Source organism: Cricetulus griseus, chromosome 3, assembly GCF_003668045.3.
Source record: "Cricetulus griseus strain 17A/GY chromosome 3, alternate assembly CriGri-PICRH-1.0, whole genome shotgun sequence".
NCBI classification, from domain to species: Eukaryota; Metazoa; Chordata; class Mammalia; order Rodentia; family Cricetidae; genus Cricetulus; species Cricetulus griseus.
Window position 1 is genome coordinate 327,973 of NC_048596.1, and position 23,501 is coordinate 351,473.

Sequence of the window (23,501 nt, forward strand, 5' to 3'; positions counted from 1 at the left end):
GAAAGAGCTCATTTGAGACCCCCCTGAAAACACTCATTCTAGAAGAAGAGGCTTTCTAGGAGCAAGCTTTGATGGGTGGACTAGTCAGTCCCCAGAACAAGGCTGAAGCTCTGAGGATCAATCAGTTTTAAGAATTCTCTGGCTAGGCAGTGGTGACACACAGCCTTTGATCCCAGCACTCAGGAGGCAGAGGCAGGCGGATCTCTGAGTCTGAAGACACCAAGGGCTATACAGAGGAACCCTGTCTTGATAGGGAGGGGACCTTTCTCTCTGAACTTGGCATTGCTGGCAAGTAGCCATCGAGAACTCCTGAGAGATGAGAAGCACAGAGTGAACCCAGGCCTTAGCACATGAGGAGAGAGAGAGAGAGAGAGAGAGAGAGAGAGAGAGAGAGAGAGAGAGAGAGAGAGGATGAGCTACCAAGGCCCCACACTTGCCATGGGCTGCAAAGGACACCCTCCCATTCAAGACAGGGTTCTATGGACTAGGTGGCAGCTGGCCCAGGGTGCAGGTGAGAGGCTGGCTCTAAGCCCTACTTTACTACTCTAGAGGGTGGCATCTGGGAAGCTGAACTGATTTTGATCCAAGAGTGTTGCTGGTCATTTGGGGGGTGGAGGCTGATGACATGGTGGGCCATAGCTATGTGACCTAGTTAAACACAATAAAACACCTAAAGAAATAAAAGCAGACACATGAGCTCAATAGAGCCAGTCCTGGTTCCCAGGAGACTTTTCCTCTCCACATAACTGCTAGATCCTTCAGTTGCCACTCCACAAAAAGCACTTTCAGGACAGGAATTTTGTTTTCCACACTCACAGTCCTGTGTGGACAGACTCCCTGACAATCAGTGACCAGTGAACTGAAAAGACGGTGATCAACTTCCAGAAAAACTTTCACAGTGGCTGCTTGTTGAAAGAACAAATGAAGGTATCCTTCCCCCCCCCCTTTTTTTTTCTGCTTCACTGAGATGATGTGGTGGGTAGAGCTGCAACAGCCAAGTCAGACCAGGAACCATGCTGTAGAGGGGAGACACAGAAGCCTGAGTCCCTACTGACACAGAAGAGGCAACCAACAGCCTAACTGGAGATTTAAATGAAAAGAGTGTTCAAGGTGCTCACACTCAAACTATTCAGCCAATAGGCATTATCACATCTTGTCTTAGTTAGGATTTCTATTGCTGTAAAGAGACACCAAGACCACAGCTCATAAAGGAAACTTATAAAGGAAAACATTTAATTTAGGTGGCAGCTTACAGTTCACAGGTTCAGTACATTATCATCATGGCAGGGAGCATGGTGGCATACAGGTAGACATGGTGCTGGGTAAATCTTGATCAGGAAATAGTCTGTGTATCATACTGAGTGAAACTTGAGCATATATTGTTAGACCCCCGGAAAACTCTCAGCCCAGGACCGAGGTCACTCTAATCACCAGGCAGATTCGAAAGCTTGATGCAAACAGCATGAGGCTTTATTGTTGTTTAACGAGCTAACCCTATGTTAGCTCAGGTCTTTCACCCACCCGCCATGGCGGATGGCTAGCAAAGACAGCTCGAAGGGGCTGCATAGAGATCTTGTAGGGCAGCGTAAGGGGAGTGTCTAGGGGTATGCACAGGCTCAGGATTGGTGTGCCTCCAGGCTTGGAGGGCTTGCCCTGTGTTGATTGGCCAACTGGTTGTTATGGCCCATAGGCCCTCCCAGGGTGGTTGCTATGCTCTTCGAGTCATTGCTGTGCACTTGTCTGTAAGCACACCCAGAACCGTAAAGCATAGTGCCACCAGCTAACTTCTGATTGGTTCCTTGCCACGAGGCAGGCACCTAACCTCTAGTCCAAGGCAAGGTCAGAAAAGCACATGTTCGGCTGCTGTGGCTGCTGAAATGGGGAGCTGGTCCCTTCAATATGAGACATCAAAGCCTGCCTCCAAAGTGACACACTTGCTTCAAGGCTATACTGATGGGGAATGTACTGTGTATATTTATCTTATTGATTGTTAAATAAAATACTGTTTGGCCAATGAGACAGCAAGTAGACGGGACTAGGAGTCAAAGAGGATTCTGGGAAGTGTAGTAGAGAAGTGCTGATCCAGGCAGGAAGTGACATAGCAAGGAGACTCATATTTAAACGTAGGAGAAACAGGAAGGGCCCTCTTTTCCCCTCTGCTCCTGCACAATGTGATCCACCAACCAGGAGGAACGCCAACAAGGCATCCGATAAGATAAGTCTTACAAAATATATAGGTTTATGATAGTTAAGACTGAGCAAACAGATGGGAATCCTAATCATTGGCCAAGCAGCATTGTACCTAATACAAGTTTCTATGTGTGTTCATTTGGGCCTAACTCGGGCGGGCAGCTGTCGTAAAGCTCACACATGGCCTGGGGCTCAGGCAGCTTTTGGCAGAAAGATTTATCGTAACACTATACCTACTCCAACAAAGCCATACCTGCCAACAGTGTCACTCTCTTTGGGGGCCATTTTCTTTTGAACCACCATATGTCTGGATCCAGAGAATATTCTGTTATCCTCAAACACCCCTCACTACATCCTACCATTCACCCACAGTCACTTCACCAGAAAACATGCCAGGATGAATCCCTAGGACAGAGTCATTTCTTTGACTGATGCTATGAGGAATAGTGGTTAAGAGTTTAGGATCAGGAGTCAGACAAGCTAACTTCAGTCCAAGTGCTCTCAATTAATTAATAATCACACTGCACCAGGCAAATCATGTCACATCTATGACCTTCAGTTTCCTCAGCTCAGCCACGACAAGTGAAGATTCCACCCACATGAGACACACCTGAACATCTTTTCCAGACATCAGCCATACATGAGCCACCTTTACCAAAATCAAAACCTGCAACTGTGGCAACTGTCACACTATGGTCATGTCCTACATTGAAAGATTCTAGCAGTGGCACACAGGGTGGTCCCAAAGGATCACACTGCCACATGATATGCAAGTCTTCTCAGTTTGTGAGAGCATACTCTTTGTTTGCACAATGATGAATCTGGCTAAAGAACGTGTCTCCTGTTAAACAACATGAAATGGTACTGACCTGATATCTTTCCTTATTTTGGGTTTTAATCAAGACCCCTTCATACCCTTCAACTTAGCCTTCCTCAGATATAACATATAGGATGCACGCTATAGTTGTGATTTTCTTTCTTACAGTATACATTAAAACAAATGGATAATATATTCAGTCACTATTAACCACTCAAAACCTCTCACACCCCAAGAGGTATGACTGCCACCTCTATAGTTCTAACACGGGCATTGAGTAGGAAACTGTACAAGTTCCATCACTTATCTCTGTGAATATCCTAGACTCGGGCACACAAGGAGCACACTAAACATCTGCCTGAATGTTCTTGCCCATATTACAGACCTGGACAGAAGACCCAGCCAAATTCCACTCCAGACTGCCCAAATTATTCCACTATGTCTGATGTATGCTCTAGTCAAAAATTACATGCTAAGAGCCAAAAAAAAAAAAAAAAAAGTGCCAGACAGTGGTTTTTGGGGGGTTTTAAAGGCACACACCTTTAATTCCAGCACTCGGGAGACAGAGGCAGGTGGATCTCTGTGAGGTCCAGGCCAGCCTGGTCTACATAGTGAGTTCCAGGAAAGCCAGAGCTACACAGAGAAACGCTGTCTCAAAAAACAACAGCAAAACAAAAATACTGGGTGTAGGTGCCATATGCTTGTAATCCCAGAATGAGAGGTAGAGAAAGAAGGATCGCTGGGGCTCACTGGCCAAATGACTTAGCATAGCCATGAATTCCAGGCCAGAGAGAGAGAGAGAGAGAGAGAGAGAGAGAGAGAGAGATTCTGAGGTTCCTAAGCATGTCCTCTGTCTTCCACATCTACATCAAATGTGCATATGTGAATATACAAACACATGTGCACACACAAAATCACATGCTAGAAGTGAGTTGTCTACAGAGGAATCTGCATCTGTCTCTACAAATTCGTCTATGAAACCCAATGACTTTGCTGTGATGAGATCTGATTCATTTCTGACTCCCTGGCAAAGCCAGCAGGGACTTCACAAAACAAGGATTCTTTTCTCAGCCAAACAAAGAAAACCTTCAGAAAGCACTCTGCGCCACATGGGCAGCTAAAAATGTTTGTCGGCAATATTTCCATCAGGTAGCATGCTCCTTACATAGAGCTGTGACTCTCTGCAAGTGGCAAAGCTCAAATAAAATGCAATATGCTACAAGGATGCTGTGGCTAGCTTCTGTGTCGGAGCCACTTTTGAGCAATGGAATCATTTTGATGGAAAATTATGGATTTGGTCCATTAAGAAGGAACTGTGTAAAATGGCTTTTGGCATTTACTAATGTTTGATTTGGCAAATTTATACCAGCTCAGAGAAGAAAGCAACTCACTTTTCCCACCACCTCACCTTCCTGTGCCCAAATGTAAGGTTGAAAAAATGAGGCAGGTGTGTAGGTGGCAACTGCTTACGAGCAGAGATTTGGAGACCTGCATGCAAATGGAGCCTGACCTAGGCAGGAGGCCCACCAGGCAGGAAAAGGCTGTACCCTTCAGCTTGCCTGACAGTGATATGAGAAGCAACTGGGAACTGGGGTGAGCCAGGCATGGCCAGTAAAAGGGCAACTGAGGCAAAACTTCAGAGCCTCATTTGTAAAAACAAGCGTGAAAGGACCGCCTACTGGTCTCAGTTGTTAAATGTGACTCAGTGGTTAAGTGTTTGCACAGCATGTATCTTACAAGACCCTGGGAGACAGATAGGAAGGAACCTCATTTTGACTCTCCCTCATGGAGAAAACAGGAGGGGAGACTAAAGTAGAAAGGGTCGTGTACACTAAGCAGACAAACATAGGGAACAAATGAGGTTCCTTGTCTTTTTCTGCCAAGCAGTCTCTGCCTCCCAGGGAAAGTTTAGGTCCTAGGAGGAAAGATTTTTCTTAGTGAGTACTGCTGGGCCTCCTTGTCCAGCAAGGAAGGGTGGTCTAGTAGGAGATAAAGAGCTAGGAAGCAGATATTATAGATATTTGGAAAATCTCCAAGTATGTCTAACCCATGGCCTGTGGGATTGATAGAAGACACTATCATTTAAAAATGTCAAAAGATTGGCTCTCCCAGGCCCTCCACAATGCCCCCTGCCTCCCTTGCTGACCAGCTGGAGTGTTAATCATTTTTCCTCTGTGCAAATGGAAGGACCCAAAGCAGCCAGCAACTTGCCTGCAGCACACTCAGTATAGTGATGGTCATGTGCATGCAAGCATGTGTGCACGGACAGGGACACGGACACGGACAGACACGGACACGGACGGACACACACACACATAAACGCCATACTGGCATACCACATAATACTCACTGGGGGAACATCAACAGCACCCAGGCTGAGGAGGCCGATATGTTTCATATCATTCTACAGACTCTTCTAGAAGGGCAGGATGTTTCATATCATTCTACAGACTCTTCTAGAAGGGCAGGAGTAACACATAACACAAACCAGTTTTCCCAGGTGCCACTTTGCACCTGAGTTCCCAGTGCTTAGTAGTCAAACTGGTTTGAGACAAAACCAGACAGAGTGTGGATAGCATATGTAGGAAGGGAACCACAAGCATTAGACCTATGCGTGCTAAGTGTCTCCACTTTAATATCTTCTGAGAGAAGTCGAAGTCAAAACTTTCTGAATACAAGGACAGTGAGAAACAGAAGAAAAGAAATGGGTGGAGTAGCAAAGAGTGCAGGCAAAGAAAGACAGTATGACATCTGAGCCCATCTGTCACCTTCCAAGAGGCCCTTCAGGGAGAAAAAGGTGAGAGGACAAACAGCAGGGGAGTGAGAAGCCAGTCCTGGAAAGGACAGTGTAGAGACAGGTGGGCAACAGGAAGAACTGTTAGCCTGGAGACTTCTGGCAGGTGGTGCCACAAGGCATCCTGTGAATGGTGTCATCCTCACTATCCTGACTGCAGGTGGGAGCAGCTCTATTTGCTCTGCCTCCTGCATTGCCACCTGAACCTTGGGGCTAGTGTCATCGGAAGCGGAAAACTTGTGGTCCTGTCTAGATAAATGAATTATGTCCTGAGCTAATCTTCCAGGCTGGAGAAACAGTTGGTGCCTGTGGCCTGATTCAGTCTCTCTTTAATCATCAAGTCCACCAAAGCAGTATGGATAGTGACCTCCTGAATGTATCCATGGAGAAACCACAGCCAACATGGAGATGACTTTGCTTTGGGGCTGTATTTGAATCTAGGCCTTGCTTTTGCAGAGCTCTGGGACTAAGCAACTTATTATTCTCTCTGAATCTCTAGATCTTTATCCCTGGGGGCAGAACTGGCAAATGGCCTCAGGACCATGGGTTTTTGTGGTGACTGGAGAGGGTATGTCCATTGGAATCACCCAGTTGGATGACGCTGACTATGCTGAACTACTGACCTAGCAGTTTCCTGTCCTCTCATCTGTTCAACCAGCACCCTCGAAGCTCTCTGATCCTTTCCCCTGCTATTCCTCTGACTCTTGGTACCGAGGCTGTACATCTACCTGTCCTACTACCCATGCTGTGACCCAGCGTCAAGTGTGTTTTCTACTCATCTTCCCAGCCTGGGTCAGCTCCATCATTTCTATAGTAAAAGCTGAAGACAGGCCAGTGGGTGGGATTGGCTATCAACTTTGTTCGTATGTGTGGTAGATGAGGAGTGCCCCGCCTGGAGGCAGGAGGTTGATGAGATGGGCTTAGAGACACCTTCCAGGACCTCCAAGGCTGCTGAGTTAGTAAATGGAGATCTGAGGGGGTCAAATGGGCTAAGGGTTAAAGAGGAAGAATGCCGCCTGATTTAGATTTCCAGGGGTCACTGCTGAAAGCCAGGCTGACACCTGGTAACTCCCTGGGTCCCTGGAATGAAGGAAGGGCTTAACAGACCAATTAATCAGTACATGTGTCTCAAACTTTACAGTAAGATTTGGCTACCAGCAACCAAGAGGAGCAAAGAACACAGCTCTTTGTTGAACATCATTTTTCACCAAAACAGTGACCATGATAGTGAAGAAGTGGACGATGAAACTAGCCATGCCTGGGCCTAGTCTTCCCCTGTGGTGCTGTCATTTAATTCTCCCAACACTCCTGGTCCCATTTGTCAGAGAAGCAGAGAGGACAGGTTCAGGTAAGTTTAATGACTTGCACAAAGTCACAGTGAAGACAGAGCCTGTTCAATCCCAGCCTCCTGACACTATAGCCCCTGTTCCTTGCTGCCTCCATCCAACCTTGCCCAGGCCTGGCTCACTGGCTCATTCCCTTTATTCCAAGAACCTGCCTGAGTCATGGCAGTGCTTCTCCTGTTCTGCATTCCCAAACCCAGTGGTAGGGATATTCTGTGATGCTCCAAGCAGGGGTTCCCCCAAAGACCTCCAATAACGATACCCCAGAACCTAACTGTGCTAACATAATGTCCCTTCCTCCAACTCACCCACTCCTCCCCATGAGGCCTGTTGAAGCCCAGAACCAGACAAGTGCCCTGAGCAAGCAGTACAACTGAACACGTCTCCCTAAGACCATTTCTGACAAACACAGCTACTTCAGAGCTGAAAGCAATTGTTTCTTTCAGCCGGCTTTTACAGACCTTTTATAAAAATAGAGAACAGAAACCAAGATCCTTCAGCAATCAGCCCAGGACTGGGTGGGGGTAATCTTTCCCTCTATGGAGAACAAAGATATTCAAGTGAAAAAAAGCAGAATTCTGTGTTGGGGAGCTGGCTCAGCTGGTAAAAGTGCTTGCTGCACACCCCTGGAGACCTGCATTCAACCCAAGAAGAGGTAAAAGGGGAAGAACTGATTTCACAAAGTTATCCTCTGACCCCCTCACACACACAGCAGGGAGCACACATCTGGCCAGGCAATGTAAAGAATGCTCAGGCAAGAGGATGACAGATACAAGACCTATTTGGGTTACAGAGTGAGTTTAAGACCAGCCTAGGCAATTTTACAAGAGTCTGTCTCATAATAAAGGAGGAAAGAAGGGTAGTAGAGCATTTACTTAGCATGACCAGGGCCCTGGGTTCAATCTGCACCACTGAAAAAAAAAGTAAAATCGATGAAATAAAAAATGAATATCTGGTTTCTGGGTCAGGAAACATGACAGTTGGGGGGGGGGGGCTGTTCTATCCCATTGCACAGTACAATCTGCTCCTAGTGGTTATTGCTTTGGCAACTTTAAATTTCTTCTTTTTAAATTCTGTTTTTGAAAATTCATCCATAGACACATGTTTTAACATTTGTGGGGGAGGGCACACACAGGCTTAGGCACATTCACGTCACAGTGCAGTGGAAGGTAGAACTTTGGGGGAGTTCTAACTGAAGCAGGGTCTCCCTTGTTTCTGCTGCTGCACTGTATACTCCATGTGCTTCAGGGCCATTCTTTTGTCTCTGATTCCCATCTTCCTTAGGAGTTCAGGGATTGCAGGTGCATGCCAACACATCCAGATTTCTCATGGGTTCCAGAGATTAGACTCACGTTGTTAGGATTGAGCAGCTAGCACTCTTACCCACTGAACCCCAGTCCATGCTCAGTTTTATTTAATAATAAGAAAACATATTAAAGGGTCATTCAAAAGTAATTTTAAAAGAGAACACAAGGATGGCACAACTAAGAACAAAAAATTTAAAAACAGCACTCGAGCTCTCCGAATTGTAGATTTCCTTTCTGTTGGCTGTCTGGAGAAGGCTGCAGCTGGAAGCTAGTAGGCACCCATGGCCACCCACAGTTCTTTAGGGGATCATCTTGTGGTTGTATTTCATTTTTAATTTCAGAAGTTCCTGCATGTCCCAAATATCTGTCTGTCCACCCTTTTTCTTGCCCCCTCCCTTCTGGGTGCAAGCTTGGGGTATTCAAAACAAGGGGTGCTTAATTCACTGAGGCAGACACTAAGGGAAAGCAGTAGCAATTCTTTGCTGGACTTCGCTGCAAAGGTACTGCCATACATGCAGCCCTGGGAAATATATTCCATAAATAGAATCTGGGAAGAGACCATTAAAAGTGTTGGTGCAACATCACTTTATAGGGCAGAACCCTGACATGCTCAGGCCACTGCAGGTCAGCTGGCCCTTGGTATTGGTTTGAGGTCCCTGTTGATGCATAAACCAGCTTGTTTTTCCCTTTTTCAGTGCTGAGCCCTAAAGCACACAGAAGGCCCTTCTCTTACCTGCTAACTGCAGGGGATAGGGATGGGAATTGGGAATTGGAGAGACAGAGGCTGATCACATGTCATCTGCCTCCTACATCCAAACTCAGGGCAGGTTAACAGTGTCTGCAGATACAAGTGTGAAGGTGGACACAGAACATTCCAGAGGAGGTGAGGGCAGCAGAGAAAATGTTGTACAGAGTGCTTTGATAGAGTTAAATGTATTTTAGCCTTGAAAAAGACAGCACCAAGGGCTAGAGATGTGGCTCAATGGTACAGTACTCACCTAGCATCCACAGGCCTTGGGTTGAATCCCAAGCACTTCAAGGGAAAATAAAATCTCAACATCGGGCAGAAAACTGAAATGCTACACTGAAATGCAAAGACTTCATCTGAACATTGCAATGGTCAAAACTAGGGATGAGTGTGGGAAGGGCCATCAAGATAGCTCAGCCAGTAAGGGCACTTTATCACCAAGTCTGATGACCTGAGTCCAATCCTCAAGACCCAAAGGTGCAAGAGAACCCATTCCTCAAGATGTCCACACACACACTCGTGCGCGTGCCCGCACGTGCACACACACACACACACACACACACACACACACACACACACACACACACCATTTATGGCCAAGGAAACTTGAAAAGTACATATACAAGATAAAAGTGATAGAGAGGGAAAGTAGGGGCATCTGGGTAATGGTGGGCTGTGGGTAATAGCCAAGTTCCCAGTACTCCACTGATGTAGTCACCCAACTATAGAAAAGTCACTGTAAGAACATGGATACTGACTGTGCTTTGTTCATCAATATGTTCCCACTGACACCTAATAAATATGGCAAATGGTGAAGGGTTTTAATGACAGGGAAAATAGTCTTATGTCATGTAAGAAAAAAAGATGAGAAACAAGGGCTAGGGGTTTGGAGTAGAGTGGTTACCTTGTAAGCATGGGTTTGACCTACCAGAGTCCATGGCTTTTTTTGTTTGCTTGTTTTTGTTTGTTTGTTTTTTAAAGGAGGAAAGCCATGGGTGGTTGTACCTGCTTATAATCACACACACACACACACACACACACACACACACACACACACACACACACACACGCATGCACGCATACACGCATGCACGCATACACGCATGCACGCATACACGCATGCACGCATACACGCATGCACGTACGTACTCACACACACAATACATATACACATACCTAAAAAATGAGTAGAGTGAGGAAAGAAATGAAAAAAGAAAATTAATACACAGAAAATAGTATGTAGCTCAATGCCAGTACTCACACAGGAGACCATTGGTTCAATCAAACACTATAATAGAGGAATAAGTAAACCAAACTGCGTGAAGGAGAAACATAAGGAAAAAGACAGGAGACATTACTTAAAAGTCTTAACTATGAACCCAGTAGTGATGGCACACCCCTTTAATCCCAGCACTCAGGAGGCAGAGGCAAGCAGATCTCTGAGTTCAAGGCCAGCCTAGTCTACAGAGCAAGTTCTAGGACAGCCAAAGCTACACAGGGAAACCCTGTCTCAAAAAACAAAAAGTCTTAACTACAGCTGGACCTGAGTGGTGAGTTTAATGTTTTTAAGCAAAGAAATTTACCAGTTGTTATCACTGGAAAAATAAAATGAGGAACTGGGAAAGCACCATGCAACATGGCTAGGGAAATAATCCTCCCACAGATGTTCCTGCAGCCCAATGAGGACATACCAGCCTGGGCCTGCAAGGAGGAGGAAGGTGCCACCTAGAACTACAGAGCCAGGATCTTTCAGACCCTCTTCCTTGAACCCCATAGGTCCCAAGAGAAAGTATGGTGTGGGTTTAATTGAGCCTTCTCAAGAAGACAGGCTGGATTCCTAGCCCCCAGTAACCCAAGATGTGCTCCTATTTGAAAAAGGCATGTGTGCTTTGTTACAGCATTTCTCGCAAACTGTTACAGCGTGGGAAATGACCCTCAGAGATGCCTTAGCAAGGCATTTGTCTCTCTAGGATTCAGTTAACCTTTCTAGAAAATGTAAACACTGGAGTTTCAAATTTGGTTTTAGGTTTGGCCCTGAAGTAAAGTTTTATACAGAACCCCAGATATAGAAAGTAGCAAAGGCCTGGTCAGGCAGCCACCCTACAGGAAGCGATACTCACACACTTCCTGCAGAGTAGCCCTTGAAAACCCTTACTCCAGATCATCTAGAAACCCCTGCCAGCACCCCATTGCAAGTATTGGCAAAGCAGAAGAAACCCACTGACAACAGCACAAAGCATCTCAGGAATACTGAGCCCAGGCTGTTCCTTGAAGAGCTTCAAACCAGTCATGAAGGTAATAAAGGCCTGGAACCCAGGACTGATTCACTTTCACGCTCACAATACACCAGCTGCACACAGGTCACCTGACCTCCCCCATCTAAAATGATCTTGTCCTCCAAAGACAGGCAGATGCTGTGCTTTATCAGAGCGTGGTTAAGTGGCAGAACGACAGACGTGATGTGCCCTTATCACCCCAAGGTCGGCAGTGACGTCCACAGACACTTGATTACCCTGGTAATGAAATTAAGAGGTCACTGCCAGTCTGACAGGCACTGGGTCACAAGGACAAGCAAGACTCGTGACTGTCCCCTCTGGCCTACAAACCCTTCTGGGAGCACAAAGTCACCAAGGAGAAAAGCAGTAATTTTCTACAGCAACTATAGAATCCAGTCTCTAGTCACTGAGTGACTTAGGGTGGTTTGGTTTGGTTTGGTTTGGTTTGGTTTTGGTTTTTCAAGACAGGGTTTCTCTGTAGCTTTGGAGGCTGTCCTGGAACTAGCTCTTGTAGACAAGGCTGGCCTCGAACTCACAGAGATCTGCCTGCCTCTGCCTCCTGAGTGCTGGGATTAAAGGCGTGCGCCACCAATGCCAGGCGTGATTTAGAGTTTTGAGGGAACTTTTGTTGTTTTTTTTCTGTTGGCTTGATTTTTTTTCTCTTCTTTTTCTTTAAAAAAAATTTAATTAACTTATTTATGTGTATGGATGTTTTCCATGCATGTATGTTTGTGTGTCACATGCATACATGATGCCCAAGGAAGTCAGAAGAAGTTACCAAATATCCTTGAACTGGAGTTATAGCCAGTTGTGAGATGCCACATGGATGCTGGTAATTGAACCCTAGTCTCTCTGGAAGAGCAGCCAGTGCTCTTAATCACTGAGCCGTCTCTCCAGCATCAAGTTTGTTTTAACAGTGTCTCCACACTTAGCCAGAGCTGGCCTCAAACTTGTGGCAATCCTCTCCAGCCTCTATTGCCTAAGTTCTGAGATTGTAACTATGTGCTATCAAGTCTGGCCATACTTATTTGATTTGTAATTACACCAATCACATTTCTTCTCTATAAAATTACCTTACAAATAAAATTGAGGACTCATGTCCCTGCCTTGGGAGTGACCAGTGCTCAGGCTTCTGAGACATATACATCCTTTCAAGGAAACCTTCTAGCCAGAAGAGGTTTCTGGGTAACCCTGAGTCTTCTGGGGGTATATTGTACAGTTGATAGCAGGCAGGTACATTCGGAACTTATGGATGGGGGAAAATTTTTTGGGAAGAAGATAGTTCAGGTAATTGCAATCTCTGGGACACTGAATCTGTTTACTCACTCACTGGTATAAGTCAGAAAATGACGGCCCCATTCATCACTTAGACACAGTGAAACTTTTCTGAGAAATTCACAAGTCCTCTCAAAAGGTCCTTTATTAAATAAGCACCATCATGATGCTTATTTGACATGAAAATGACAATAGTGGACATGTGATGCTCTGTTGCCTATGTAAAGGCTCTACCAAGCTGACAGAAATGTCTTCCTCCATACAAAGAAACTATAACTTAAAGAAATCAGCAACTTGCTCTATACCCTCCACAACTTTGGAAGCAGCAGAGCAACTCTTTGACCTTGTCAGCTGATGAGACCATCCCACCTGGCAACATCACTTCATCAGATGGCCAAGGACCCAGCACCGGCATTATAACTCCCAGCTCACATTATTTGTTGACTGATGTAGAATGAATAACCAATGAACAGGCTAATTCAAATTAGGCAGTATGGTTTGGGGCTTTTCTGAAATAAGCCTATCTTTTCCTCTGGGAATGTCACAAATCTGCTCCTTGGAAAAGTTAGCACTTTGGTATAGGGCTCTCTCCACACAGCTACTCCATTTCCCCCAGCCTTCCTTCCCATTAGAGCTGGAGCAAACAGTGACATACTAGGCATAGCAGCGTTCTCTTCCCAATAGCCTCATCACAAGTGTCACTCTTACAGGGGATCAAAAGGGCTTTGATTTGTTATATAGCTTTTGGATACAGAAATACTGCCAAAGGGTAAAATAATCAACTGTTTTACCCAAGCCCACTTTTACCTTTTGTTTTAAATAAAAGAATAAAATGTGCAATGATTCTGAGCTAAATAAATTTTAAAAATCCACATTTTTGCCCAACAGAACCTTCTGTATCACTGGGAAATATCTGAAATCCTCAACAATTTTTATCTTTATGGTGACATTTTCAGTCTTCCAATCTTTGGACATTCTGAGAACTTTGTTGGTTTGGGTCCTCTAACAAACTTACATGAATAATTAGTCTATTAACTAATAAAGTTGTAATTGGAACCCACCCTTCTCTCTCATTCAGCTGTGTCTGCAATCACTTAGCTCAAGTCTAGGGCTAACATGAAAAGCAGATACAAGCAGGAAGGAATTCCTGTCTTAATATTACTGCTAATAATCACTGTTCTGGTGTCTAGGCCAAGAGAATAAGATCCAGCCAGTCACTTTATCTGTCCATCAACCTATCCATCCTCTCACCCATCTGTCCTTCTCTCCATCCACTTGACTGCCACAACGGAGATTCAAATGGAGAGAAAGTGTGGTTCAGACCCTTGAAAACCTCACATAAAAGTTTGCCACTATTCTCCAGCTCAACAACTGGTCCTTACCATCAGAATGTTCTCAGTGAGGTATCACACTCTGTGTTAGTCACTGTCTTATGCTCAGCCATGATTAAGACCCAGGGAACAAGAATCTATTTTGCATCCCTGTGGGTGGCACATACCAAATGCAAAATAAACACCATTAACTAAGTAGATAAATGTGCAATGCACAATATACAAGACACAATAAAGAAAGAGAGAGGTGAAACATCTATTCCTTGGAGTACATAATGAGTCTCCATGACTTAGTGTTTATGGGAGCATAGAACCCAAATGCTTGCATTTAGATGGTGCTAGGCAGTACAAAGTTGTAGCTCAAAGCCAGGGGATTATACTGTCTTGGGTGGGTCTTTCAGCTCTGAGAGCCTGCCCACTCACAAATAAACTGGAAAAGGGATTTTAGACAACATGCTCCAATTCCTTCCATCAGGGAGTCTCTACAAAATTAACATTGCTGTGCTACATACTCAAATTAGACCTTTACAGGGTCATGAGCGGAGCCAAGCTCCCAGGCTTACCTTCCTAAACAGTGCAAAAAAGACCATGGCTTGGGTCTTATCATAGTGATGACATTTCTTATCTTTGAGGATAGGAGTATGGAAAGGTATTAGATGCTTTCAAGTTTAAACTCCTAAGTCTAAACTTTCATTAGTTTAAGTTTTAAAAAAAAAAATGGCTAAGGTTAAATTTAGTCACAGCAAATACATGTCATAAACTTTTTTAAAAGAGCCCGAATTTAAAATATTTTGTGTCAATCTTCATCCAGCCAATATTTAATAAGCCCTAGTACGCGTGCCAGGCAGTACTTAGGGAGTAAACCAGGTAAAACACAGCCACTTCTAACCCAAAACAGTTGATCCAGTAGAGAGGACAGAAAATATACAAGTAAATGAACAAATGAAGATGACTTCAAATGAGGTTAGGAGCACAGACTATTCAATAAACAGCTCTATGTGAAAAAACACAATTATGGCAGGCTCTTCTTTGGATGGCTTCTCCTTGGAGGTGATATTTCCCTTGGGATCTTAAAGTTCTTCGGCAAAACAAAGTATGGGAAAGAATATTCTAGGTGAAGGGAATAGCAAGGGCAAAGGCCCCATAGCTGCAAACAAGCTTGAGGGATTCACAGGACAACAAAGTGTCCAGAACATCTGTAAATGGAGGAGGCAGTGACTCAAGGACAATGAGGGTGGCCTGCAGAAGGCAAGGTAGAGACAGTGCTGCCAAGAGTCTGTGGACTCCTATGGAAGAAGGTATCACCTAGCCTTTCACCAAAGGCTACCTAGAAATTCACAATTTATTGGATTACAAAGGTAGACAATGCCCACAATGATATCAGCAGTGCCGGGGACTTGTTATCAGTAGAAACTGCACATTCACTTGTATCGTAGTTGCTGCAAATATCCAAAAATAATACTTATGCTCATCACAGATGTAAAATCACAATAGCTACTGACCAGCTGTTAGATCTCATTATTTCAAATATTAACAAAAAAAGAACATACATTTCTATATTTTACATTTTAAAGGTATTTGATACCTTTAAAGGTAATTAATTTGAAAGGAATCAATTTCCTTGGTAACTCTGTGCATTCCATTTTGCATATGCAAAAAGTATTATTCTGAAAGGGGGTCCTTAGGCTTCACTCCAGCCAAAGCTTTTTGTCACCTATGACCTACAACCCACAGGTCAGGGTTAGAGGTTCATTCCAAGCAAGGTAAAAAAGTGAGTGTGGGGTGGGGATGCAACAGAGGAATAATTGTCATTTTCTTAAGTCATCTGGGGGTCTGGGCAGAGAGGATTTGTGGCTGCCCAAAGCAATGCTCAAGGCAGGAGAAGGCTGTGGCTTTCAGTGACCACTGTTCTAGATGATTCTAAGCAGAATCTCAGGGTCTTTGTGAACTTGGCTCCTCTCCCTGATGTACACAGCCTTTCTCCTACACCACCCCACACTGCCCAGTGGGCCCTTTTCAGAGCCTGTCCCGGGACATCTTCCCAGGGAGCTTCAGAAAATGAGCTCATGTGTCCACAAGAAAAACAAACTTGGTGTTTGCCACTGTTTGGTTTGTGTATTGGTCTAGAAAAGAAATGGGATTTTTATGTAAGAAAACCTTCCAGCAGGACCCCAGCAGTGGCTGGGCAAACACCACGGCGACAGACTATAAACAGGCAAGAAGGCCCAACCCCTGGCCCAGGCCCATATGCGGCAGCCCCTCAGCTTACATCAGCCTTCCTGTTTTTTCCAGCCTCTTCCACTCTGCATCAACACACAGAGGCTTTTCAACACCCTCTCAGAGAACTGAAACATCATTCTCCCACGGCAGGCCCGGTCCTCATGCCCATGGGTATAGCCTCATGGGTATAGGCTCCACTAAGAGACCTGAGGGCTGGAACTGCTGGGTAAGGTCCATGGTCCAGGAGACTCTGACAGCACATTCTTGTGCTCCCAGCTCTCCAAACCAGAAGTGAACAGAAAAGGGGAGGCAGGAGGTAAAGGATAAACAGGGAGCCCCCTAGGAGATAAGCGTGCAATGAAGGTATCGAAGCCCCTAAACTTGTATGAAATATCTGGGTATAGCTGGAGTCTGGGTGGGGATAGTTCGCCTCAAAGAGAATTTGTATGTCCCCCAGAGAACAAAAGTAGAGAGAAGGGAAATGCTGACCTTCGAATCCAGGAGCAGGTTGCTAATAAACTGAATGTCTACATCCTCATTAAAGTATATGTGGTGATCCCTAACACCCAACACAATGGATTAAGAGAGGAGCCCTATGAGCGAGAACAGAACCTGACAGGAAAAGGGATGACAAACTGTGCTTCTCTCTACTGTGAAGGACACAAGGAAACCACCTACAAAGCAGAAATTGTCCTTCATCTTAGACATCTAAAACCAACAAAAGTGAACACAATTGTTCAAGCCCTTCAGTCCTTGTTATCTGTAATAGTGGTCTACACTGACTATAGAACACATATAGAGGCCCCATGAGAACAAAGTCTAAGTGGGTTTGTCAGTGCAGGTCTGAGTCAAAGAATCAGGTCTGTACTGTGTTCACAGCTTCCCAGTTGTACTGTGTGCTCCTTCCGAAACATTTACTTTTTAATTGTTTACTTTGTGTGATGGACATTTTGTCTGCATATGTATGTGTTCCATGTGAATGCCTGGTATCTAAGGCAGCAAGCAGAGGGCATTGAATTTTCTGGAACTAGAGTTACAGATGGTTATGAGCTACCATATGGGAAATGGGAATCAAGCCTGAGTCCTCTGGAAGAGCCGCCAGTGCTCTTAACCACTGGGCCAACTATCCAGCCCTCTTAACCACTGGGCCAACTATCCAGCCCTATCTGCTCCTTTCTAAAAAGGACAGGATGGTTTTTTTGTTTTTTTGTTTTTTTCCTAGTGAAGAAGTAAGGGCCTTTTTGTCCATATGCACTTGCATCTCAGGTTTTGTTTCCCCCCAACACCTTGTTAAGGACATAATAAAGGCAAAAAGGAAAACCTTTTATTTCTCACATCTCAAAGTCCTCACTCATCTGTCTTCCTACCTTCCAGAATCCTCTGTTTCCTGAAGATTTCAACTGCCCTTGGTAGAAGGGACAGAGAACACTATATCTACTCCTTCTTGTTTGATACCAGAAATCCCTGTATTTTTTATACAGGGAAATCCTTGCATATTTTATACTCTTAAGAAGCACATGGCCAGGCGTTGGTGGCTCACGCCTTTAATCCCAGAACTCAGGAGGCAGAGGCAGGCAGACCTCTTGTGAGTTCGAGGCCAGCCTGGTCTCCAGAGCAAGTGCCAGGATAGGCTCCAAAGCTACACAGAGAAACCCTGTCTCAAAAACCAAAAAAGAAGAAGAAGAAGAAGAAGAAGAAGAAGAAGAAGAAGAAGAAGAAGAAGAAGAAGAAGAAGAAGAAGAAGAAGAAGAAGAAGAAGAAGAAGCACACGAACCCAATAAAGCAAAATATGCAGACTTCTTTCATCTGGATGGCAGAGATATGCTGTATTCAGCAGACACATTTGGTGTGTTTGCTATGTCCCTACAGGAGCTAAGCCGTTGGCTGCTGTTGGAGGTGGCCATGTTGGGACAAAAGACAACTAGGCTGAGTCAGTGGGTTGCTGGTTCCATCATGACTATCAACCCCCCAAGGGAGAGGGATGGTGAGGCTAAACCAGAGTTGCCTCCCAAGAGCAGGATGCATGGGATCCGATCCAGAAAAAGCAGGGAGTTTTGCCTGGGGACTCCAGTGGCTTGGTCCATCTTCTCTGCTCTCCCTTGATCTGGGATACTATGGGCCAGTTAAAAGAGTCATCGTGCTTCAGTTTCCCCTTCTGGAGTAAAATAACAGCACCCACCGCAAAGATACCGGGGAAGTAACAGTTCATCCTGGCACACATCAAATAGTGAACAATGGTTGTATCTTTGGCCCATTAGCAAAGACGTCAGATGGAGCAGAATCCCTGTATCTACCTAGTTGAGTTGCCCGCCCGGGCATGGCTGCACAGAGGCTTTGGCAAGGAACGTGCTCCTTACCTATAGTCCTGCGGAGGTCTTCACACTGGCTGATGTGAGGAAACTTCAGGATTTCCTTCCACTTCTTGCTTTTCCCTTTGCGCTTTCCTCCACCCCCTGCAGAGATGGAAAGATGCCACGATGTTGGTGCTGCCAAAGCTCCAGAGCCTGCAACCCACACCCATGAGCCTTCCACCAGCTTCTGGGCTTAATATCAAGCCGGTGACTTGCCCTGAGCCCACTCCTCCCTTCTTCCTCCCTCCCTCGCTGCCCTCCCCCCCTCTTTCTTTCTTCTCTTATTCTACACAGCAGGAACTATTTTGTTCCAAGGTACATGGAAGAAAGAAGTCATTTAGGACCACACACCTCACAGATGGCAGAGCTAAGACCCCAGCTTGAAGATGCCAGTGCTCCTGCCTCTCACTGGCCTGTCTATAACAAGAAGTTTGATCCTCTTGAAGGTTCAGAAGGTCAGAGGAGAACATTGGAGTCAGCATCCTGCAGTAGGTGGGTACAGTGGAGGGCCCACATCTATGAGCTCCCAGAAGCCAACGACCAGACACCATACCCCTGCAGAGTTCCTTCAATTAGACACACATGTGGCTTGATTGCCTGCTCTTTGGCAAACAGGTTGCTAATATTTAAACACAAGGACACTCTGCATACAAACCCAGATTCTGGACTTCTTATCCATAGTCAGGCTTCCCACATGACAAGAACCAGCTAGAACTAGGTAAGAGTAGCCCTATGAACAGGACCCAGTTGAGCTGTCCAATAGCACATGTTCTAATTCGTCTTAATAATAAAAACACGGAGCCAGATATGAGGGTAAATGCTGAAAGATCAGACAGACAAAGGAGCAAGCTACAGCCACCTCTTACCTCACCGACTTCTTAGCAGAAAAGGGGCCAATAGCTCCTGTCTCCTCCCTGCCTTATCACTTCCTCTCTCTGCCCAGCCATATCATTTTGTTTCCTCTTCCCCAGTGCTGGGATTAAAGGTGTGTGCCACCACTGCCTGACCTCTATAGTTAACTAGTGGTTAGCTTCGAACTCTAATCTCCAGACAAGCTTAATTTGTTAGAGCACAAACAAAATATCACCACACTGTCCCCACCAGCTAGGTGCCCTCTTAGATGCCTGTCTACTCTCTATAAAGCTGTATGTGCACTTGCCTGGTTGCTACAGAGAGTGGTTGATACACGCAACCTCATAGAAAGGCAATCCTCTAGGAAAATCAGCCTGCATAGCAGGTGAACTAGGCTAGGCATGCCCACCCCAGCTGCTAAGGACTTGAAAGGGACAACAGAACTCATGTGACCCATATGGCTCCCATTCTCATTCCTACACTACTGATTCCCAGAGCTTGCTGGGATGAAGACTCTCTTTCTATATAAAATAACATAAATTGACAGTTTTAAGTGTAAAATTCAGCAGCATAAAGCACGCTCATATTGCTGTCTAAATGTCACCACTAGCCATCTCCAGAACATATTTGTCATCCCAAAATGTAAACATGATTTAAAAAAAAATACTTCCCCATGCTCCCTCCCCTAACCCTATTCTCTTCTATTTTCTGTCTCTACATACTTGGTAGAATCATTTCCCCTTGGTGTCTGGCCTACTTCACATAGAACAATGCCTTTAAGGTCTAGCCATAACATAGTACATGTCAGAAATTTATTCCTTTTTAGGGCTGAACACCATTTGGTTATATAGATATATTTCTGTTTTGTTTTGAAACCAGGTCTCATGTAGCCTAGGGGGGCCTTGAATTCTCTGTGTACCCACCCACACATGACTTTGAACTTTTGATCCTCCTGTTCCTACTATGTAACACTACACCCAGTTTATGTGGCACTTGGAAATAGAACTCAGAGCTCTGAGCATTTCAGACAAGCACTCAGACAAACTGAACTACATCCTGACCCCTGGACATACCTTTCGCCATTCATCTGTCTTTGGATACTGGAGTGACTCCTAATTTAAGGCTGTAGTAAATATATGTTCCATGGGGAACAAATATATGCTTGTATCCAAGCATCTGTTTCATGCTCTGTTTTTAGTCCCTTTAGGTACATTCCAGGGAGAAAATATGCTAGGTCACACAGCAAGTCAGTTCCTTTGAAGAAATAGATGCTATACCCTTAAAGGCGCACACCTTTAATCCCAGCACTCGGGAGGCAGAGGCAGTCGGATCTCTGTGAGTTCGAGGCCAGCCTGGTCTACAGAGCCAGTGCCAGGATAGGCTCCAAAGCCACAGAGAAACCCTGTCTCCCTGTCAAAAAAAAAAAAAAAAAAATGAATATTCCCAGATTGTGATCCTACTCTCTGATTGGAACCTAAGAATGTGACTTCTCCAAGGATCCCCAGGTGTTTCTCAAGTAACTGAGCTATGGAAATCGGGTATCTGCTTTTACAACAGATTCATTAACTCATTCAAACAGGATATGTTGAGCATCTCTTAAGTAGTGATCCTTCTCCAGGTACTGGGACAAGTAGTCATGTCCACAGAAGACAGAAGTCAAACTTTAGTTCCTCTGGTGGTTTTCAACCCCCAAGACTATCTCCTAGGAAACATCTCAAAATATCTGGAGATAATTAATTGTCACAGCCTCCTACTGGCAGCTGATGGGTACAGCACAAGGGTGTGAATAAACATCACACCATATACTGGGCAGCATCCCAAGACATACAATATTGCTCTAGAGTGTGTCGATGTGGGGAAACCTTGCTTTATCTAATGGCAGCACTGAGGAAGGGAGCAGGATTTGGGGGAGGTTTGCTGCTTATGGGGACAACTGTCTAGGGTATTAAAGGGAAAGTAAGCCACCTGGAGGAAGAAACACTGAAGCTGGGCCCAGAAACAGGGGAGTTTAGGAGGTAAAGAAGGCACACTCAGGTAGTGATAGTTCACACCTTTAATCACAGAGAAACCCCTTTTTTTTTTTTTTTTGTATACAACATTCTGCTTCCATGTATATCTGCACACCAGAAGTGGGCACCAGAAAAAAAGAAAAAAGAAAAAAGAAAAGAAAAGAAAAGAAAAGAAAAGAAAAGAAAAGAAAAGGGAGGAGGAGATAACTAAGACAAAACGCTCTGCCCCCAGAAGGCTGCACAGGAACAGGCAGAGGCTCCCCTGGGGTAGCTGGGTAGCTTTCCTCCTAATCCTTACATCTTCAGCTTCCAGAACCAGGCTAACAAATTGTGGAAGACAGAATAATGTTCCTCAAAGATGTCCTAATCCTGAGAATCTGTGAATATATTAAATAACATGGAGTGGGGTAAGATTAAAGAAAGAATTACAGGCAACAAAAGAGACATTTTCTTAAATTACCCAAAGGGGTAATCATTGTCAACTTCAACACATTTAAGACCATCTAGGGACTGATCCTCTGAAACCTTGAACCACAATAAATCTTTCCTTGTGCTATTTCTGGCAGGAATTTTGTCTTAGCAACACAAAAACTATCAATAATTGGTCCAATGGAACCAAGGAAGGTAGAAGCATCAGATCTGAGTAAGGAAACATGAGAAAACACTAGCCTGGCCTTTGTGAGCTCTGAAGATGGAAGGAACCTTAAGCCAAAGAATGTAAAAGACCTGTACAAACTGGAAAAGGTAAGAGATTCTTCTCTGGGGACCCAGAGGAAACTAGCCCTGCTCATACATGGGTGAGACATGGGTAAGACTCCCAGCCTACAGAACTGTAAGATAATAAATATGCATGGTTTTGATCCACTTAGTTCTAAAAAATAGTGTGTGTGTGTGTCAATAATTTTCATAGCAACCATAGGCAAATGATACAGGATACTTTGGGCACAGTGCTTCTTCCCCCACAAAAATGATCTGCACACCTACATCTGGCCCTTTAGTTCTGCTACAAGTCCCACAATAAACCCAGCCTCCTATAACTCAGGCAGACTGCAACAACGACTCATGTCTTAACTAACAAGCCTGTCTCAAAGAGGTCACCACTTCCAGACAAATAGCACAAGAAGGATGTTGTGTTTCTAAATTACATATTTAATGACTGAAAGTGTTGGGACTGTTCATTATTTCAGTAGAACTTGATTGTTTCTCTGTATCTTGAGATAAAAAGCTAGGCCCAGCCCCATTACTGTAGAAATTCCTCCATCACCTGGCCACAGCTGCCCCCAGGCCCGCTGCACTACTTTAGTGGGATGTCAGGTCTACAAGGGGGGTAGGACCCTACATCCTACCTTCCTGCTTCATAGGGCCAGACAGGCCTCGGCAGAAACAGCTAGTTATTTCTCAGACCTTACCACCTGGGAACCAACAGGCTCAGCTCATCTTCCTTGGCTACATTCAATCCTACATTATCTTCTCCCTAGCCTTATTTCCCTCTGAACCACTGATCTTGGGGCTTTTTCACTGTTCTACCAGGAATACCCCCTTCCTGCTTTTCTTAGTGTTTCTCACTCCTGTTTCCAGTCTCAACTTGTACCACCATCCTGGAAGTCTTCTCTACCTGGTCAGCTGAAGGACATCTGTTTTCCACCTTATCCACTTGGCTTGGCAGAGTTTGAGGAGCTTTGCTTATTTGCTCAGTCTTTCTTCTGAACACACATATCAGCTCACAGAACACACATCCATTCTCTCAGCACATTTCCACTGACCCATTTGAGCACTACAAGTGAAGTGACCACTAGTGGTAGCGCTGTGCTCACAATATATAGATATCATTGTATGCATTGGTATGCCTGCCCATATTGACAGCAGGAATACAGTAAAAGAGACCCAGTCTTGCATTTTCCACCATTCTCAGTCTGTGGTAAATACTCAAGTGTCTGGTTATTAGATGTGAATGTGTGCTTTGTCTTAGGCACCTGCACATATCATGT

The 23,501-nt window shown here is 44.9% G+C and overlaps 1 protein-coding gene across 4 annotated transcripts in view; it reads right to left on the reverse strand.

Moving 5' to 3' along the window:
• Grk5 (G protein-coupled receptor kinase 5) overlaps positions 1 to 23,501 on the reverse strand; it is a 203,005-nt gene that overhangs the window by 91,632 nt on the left and 87,872 nt on the right. For 3 of the 4 annotated variants that reach the window (XM_027406842.2, XM_035441693.1, XM_035441695.1), the window contains one exon: positions 18,659 to 18,754. The exons of the other annotated variant lie outside the window; for it this stretch is intronic. In XM_027406842.2, coding sequence (XP_027262643.1) covers positions 18,659 to 18,754 — 96 coding nt within the window. Of the gene's footprint in view, positions 1 to 18,658; positions 18,755 to 23,501 lie in introns of those variants that run through there. 4 annotated transcript variants of the gene reach the window in all.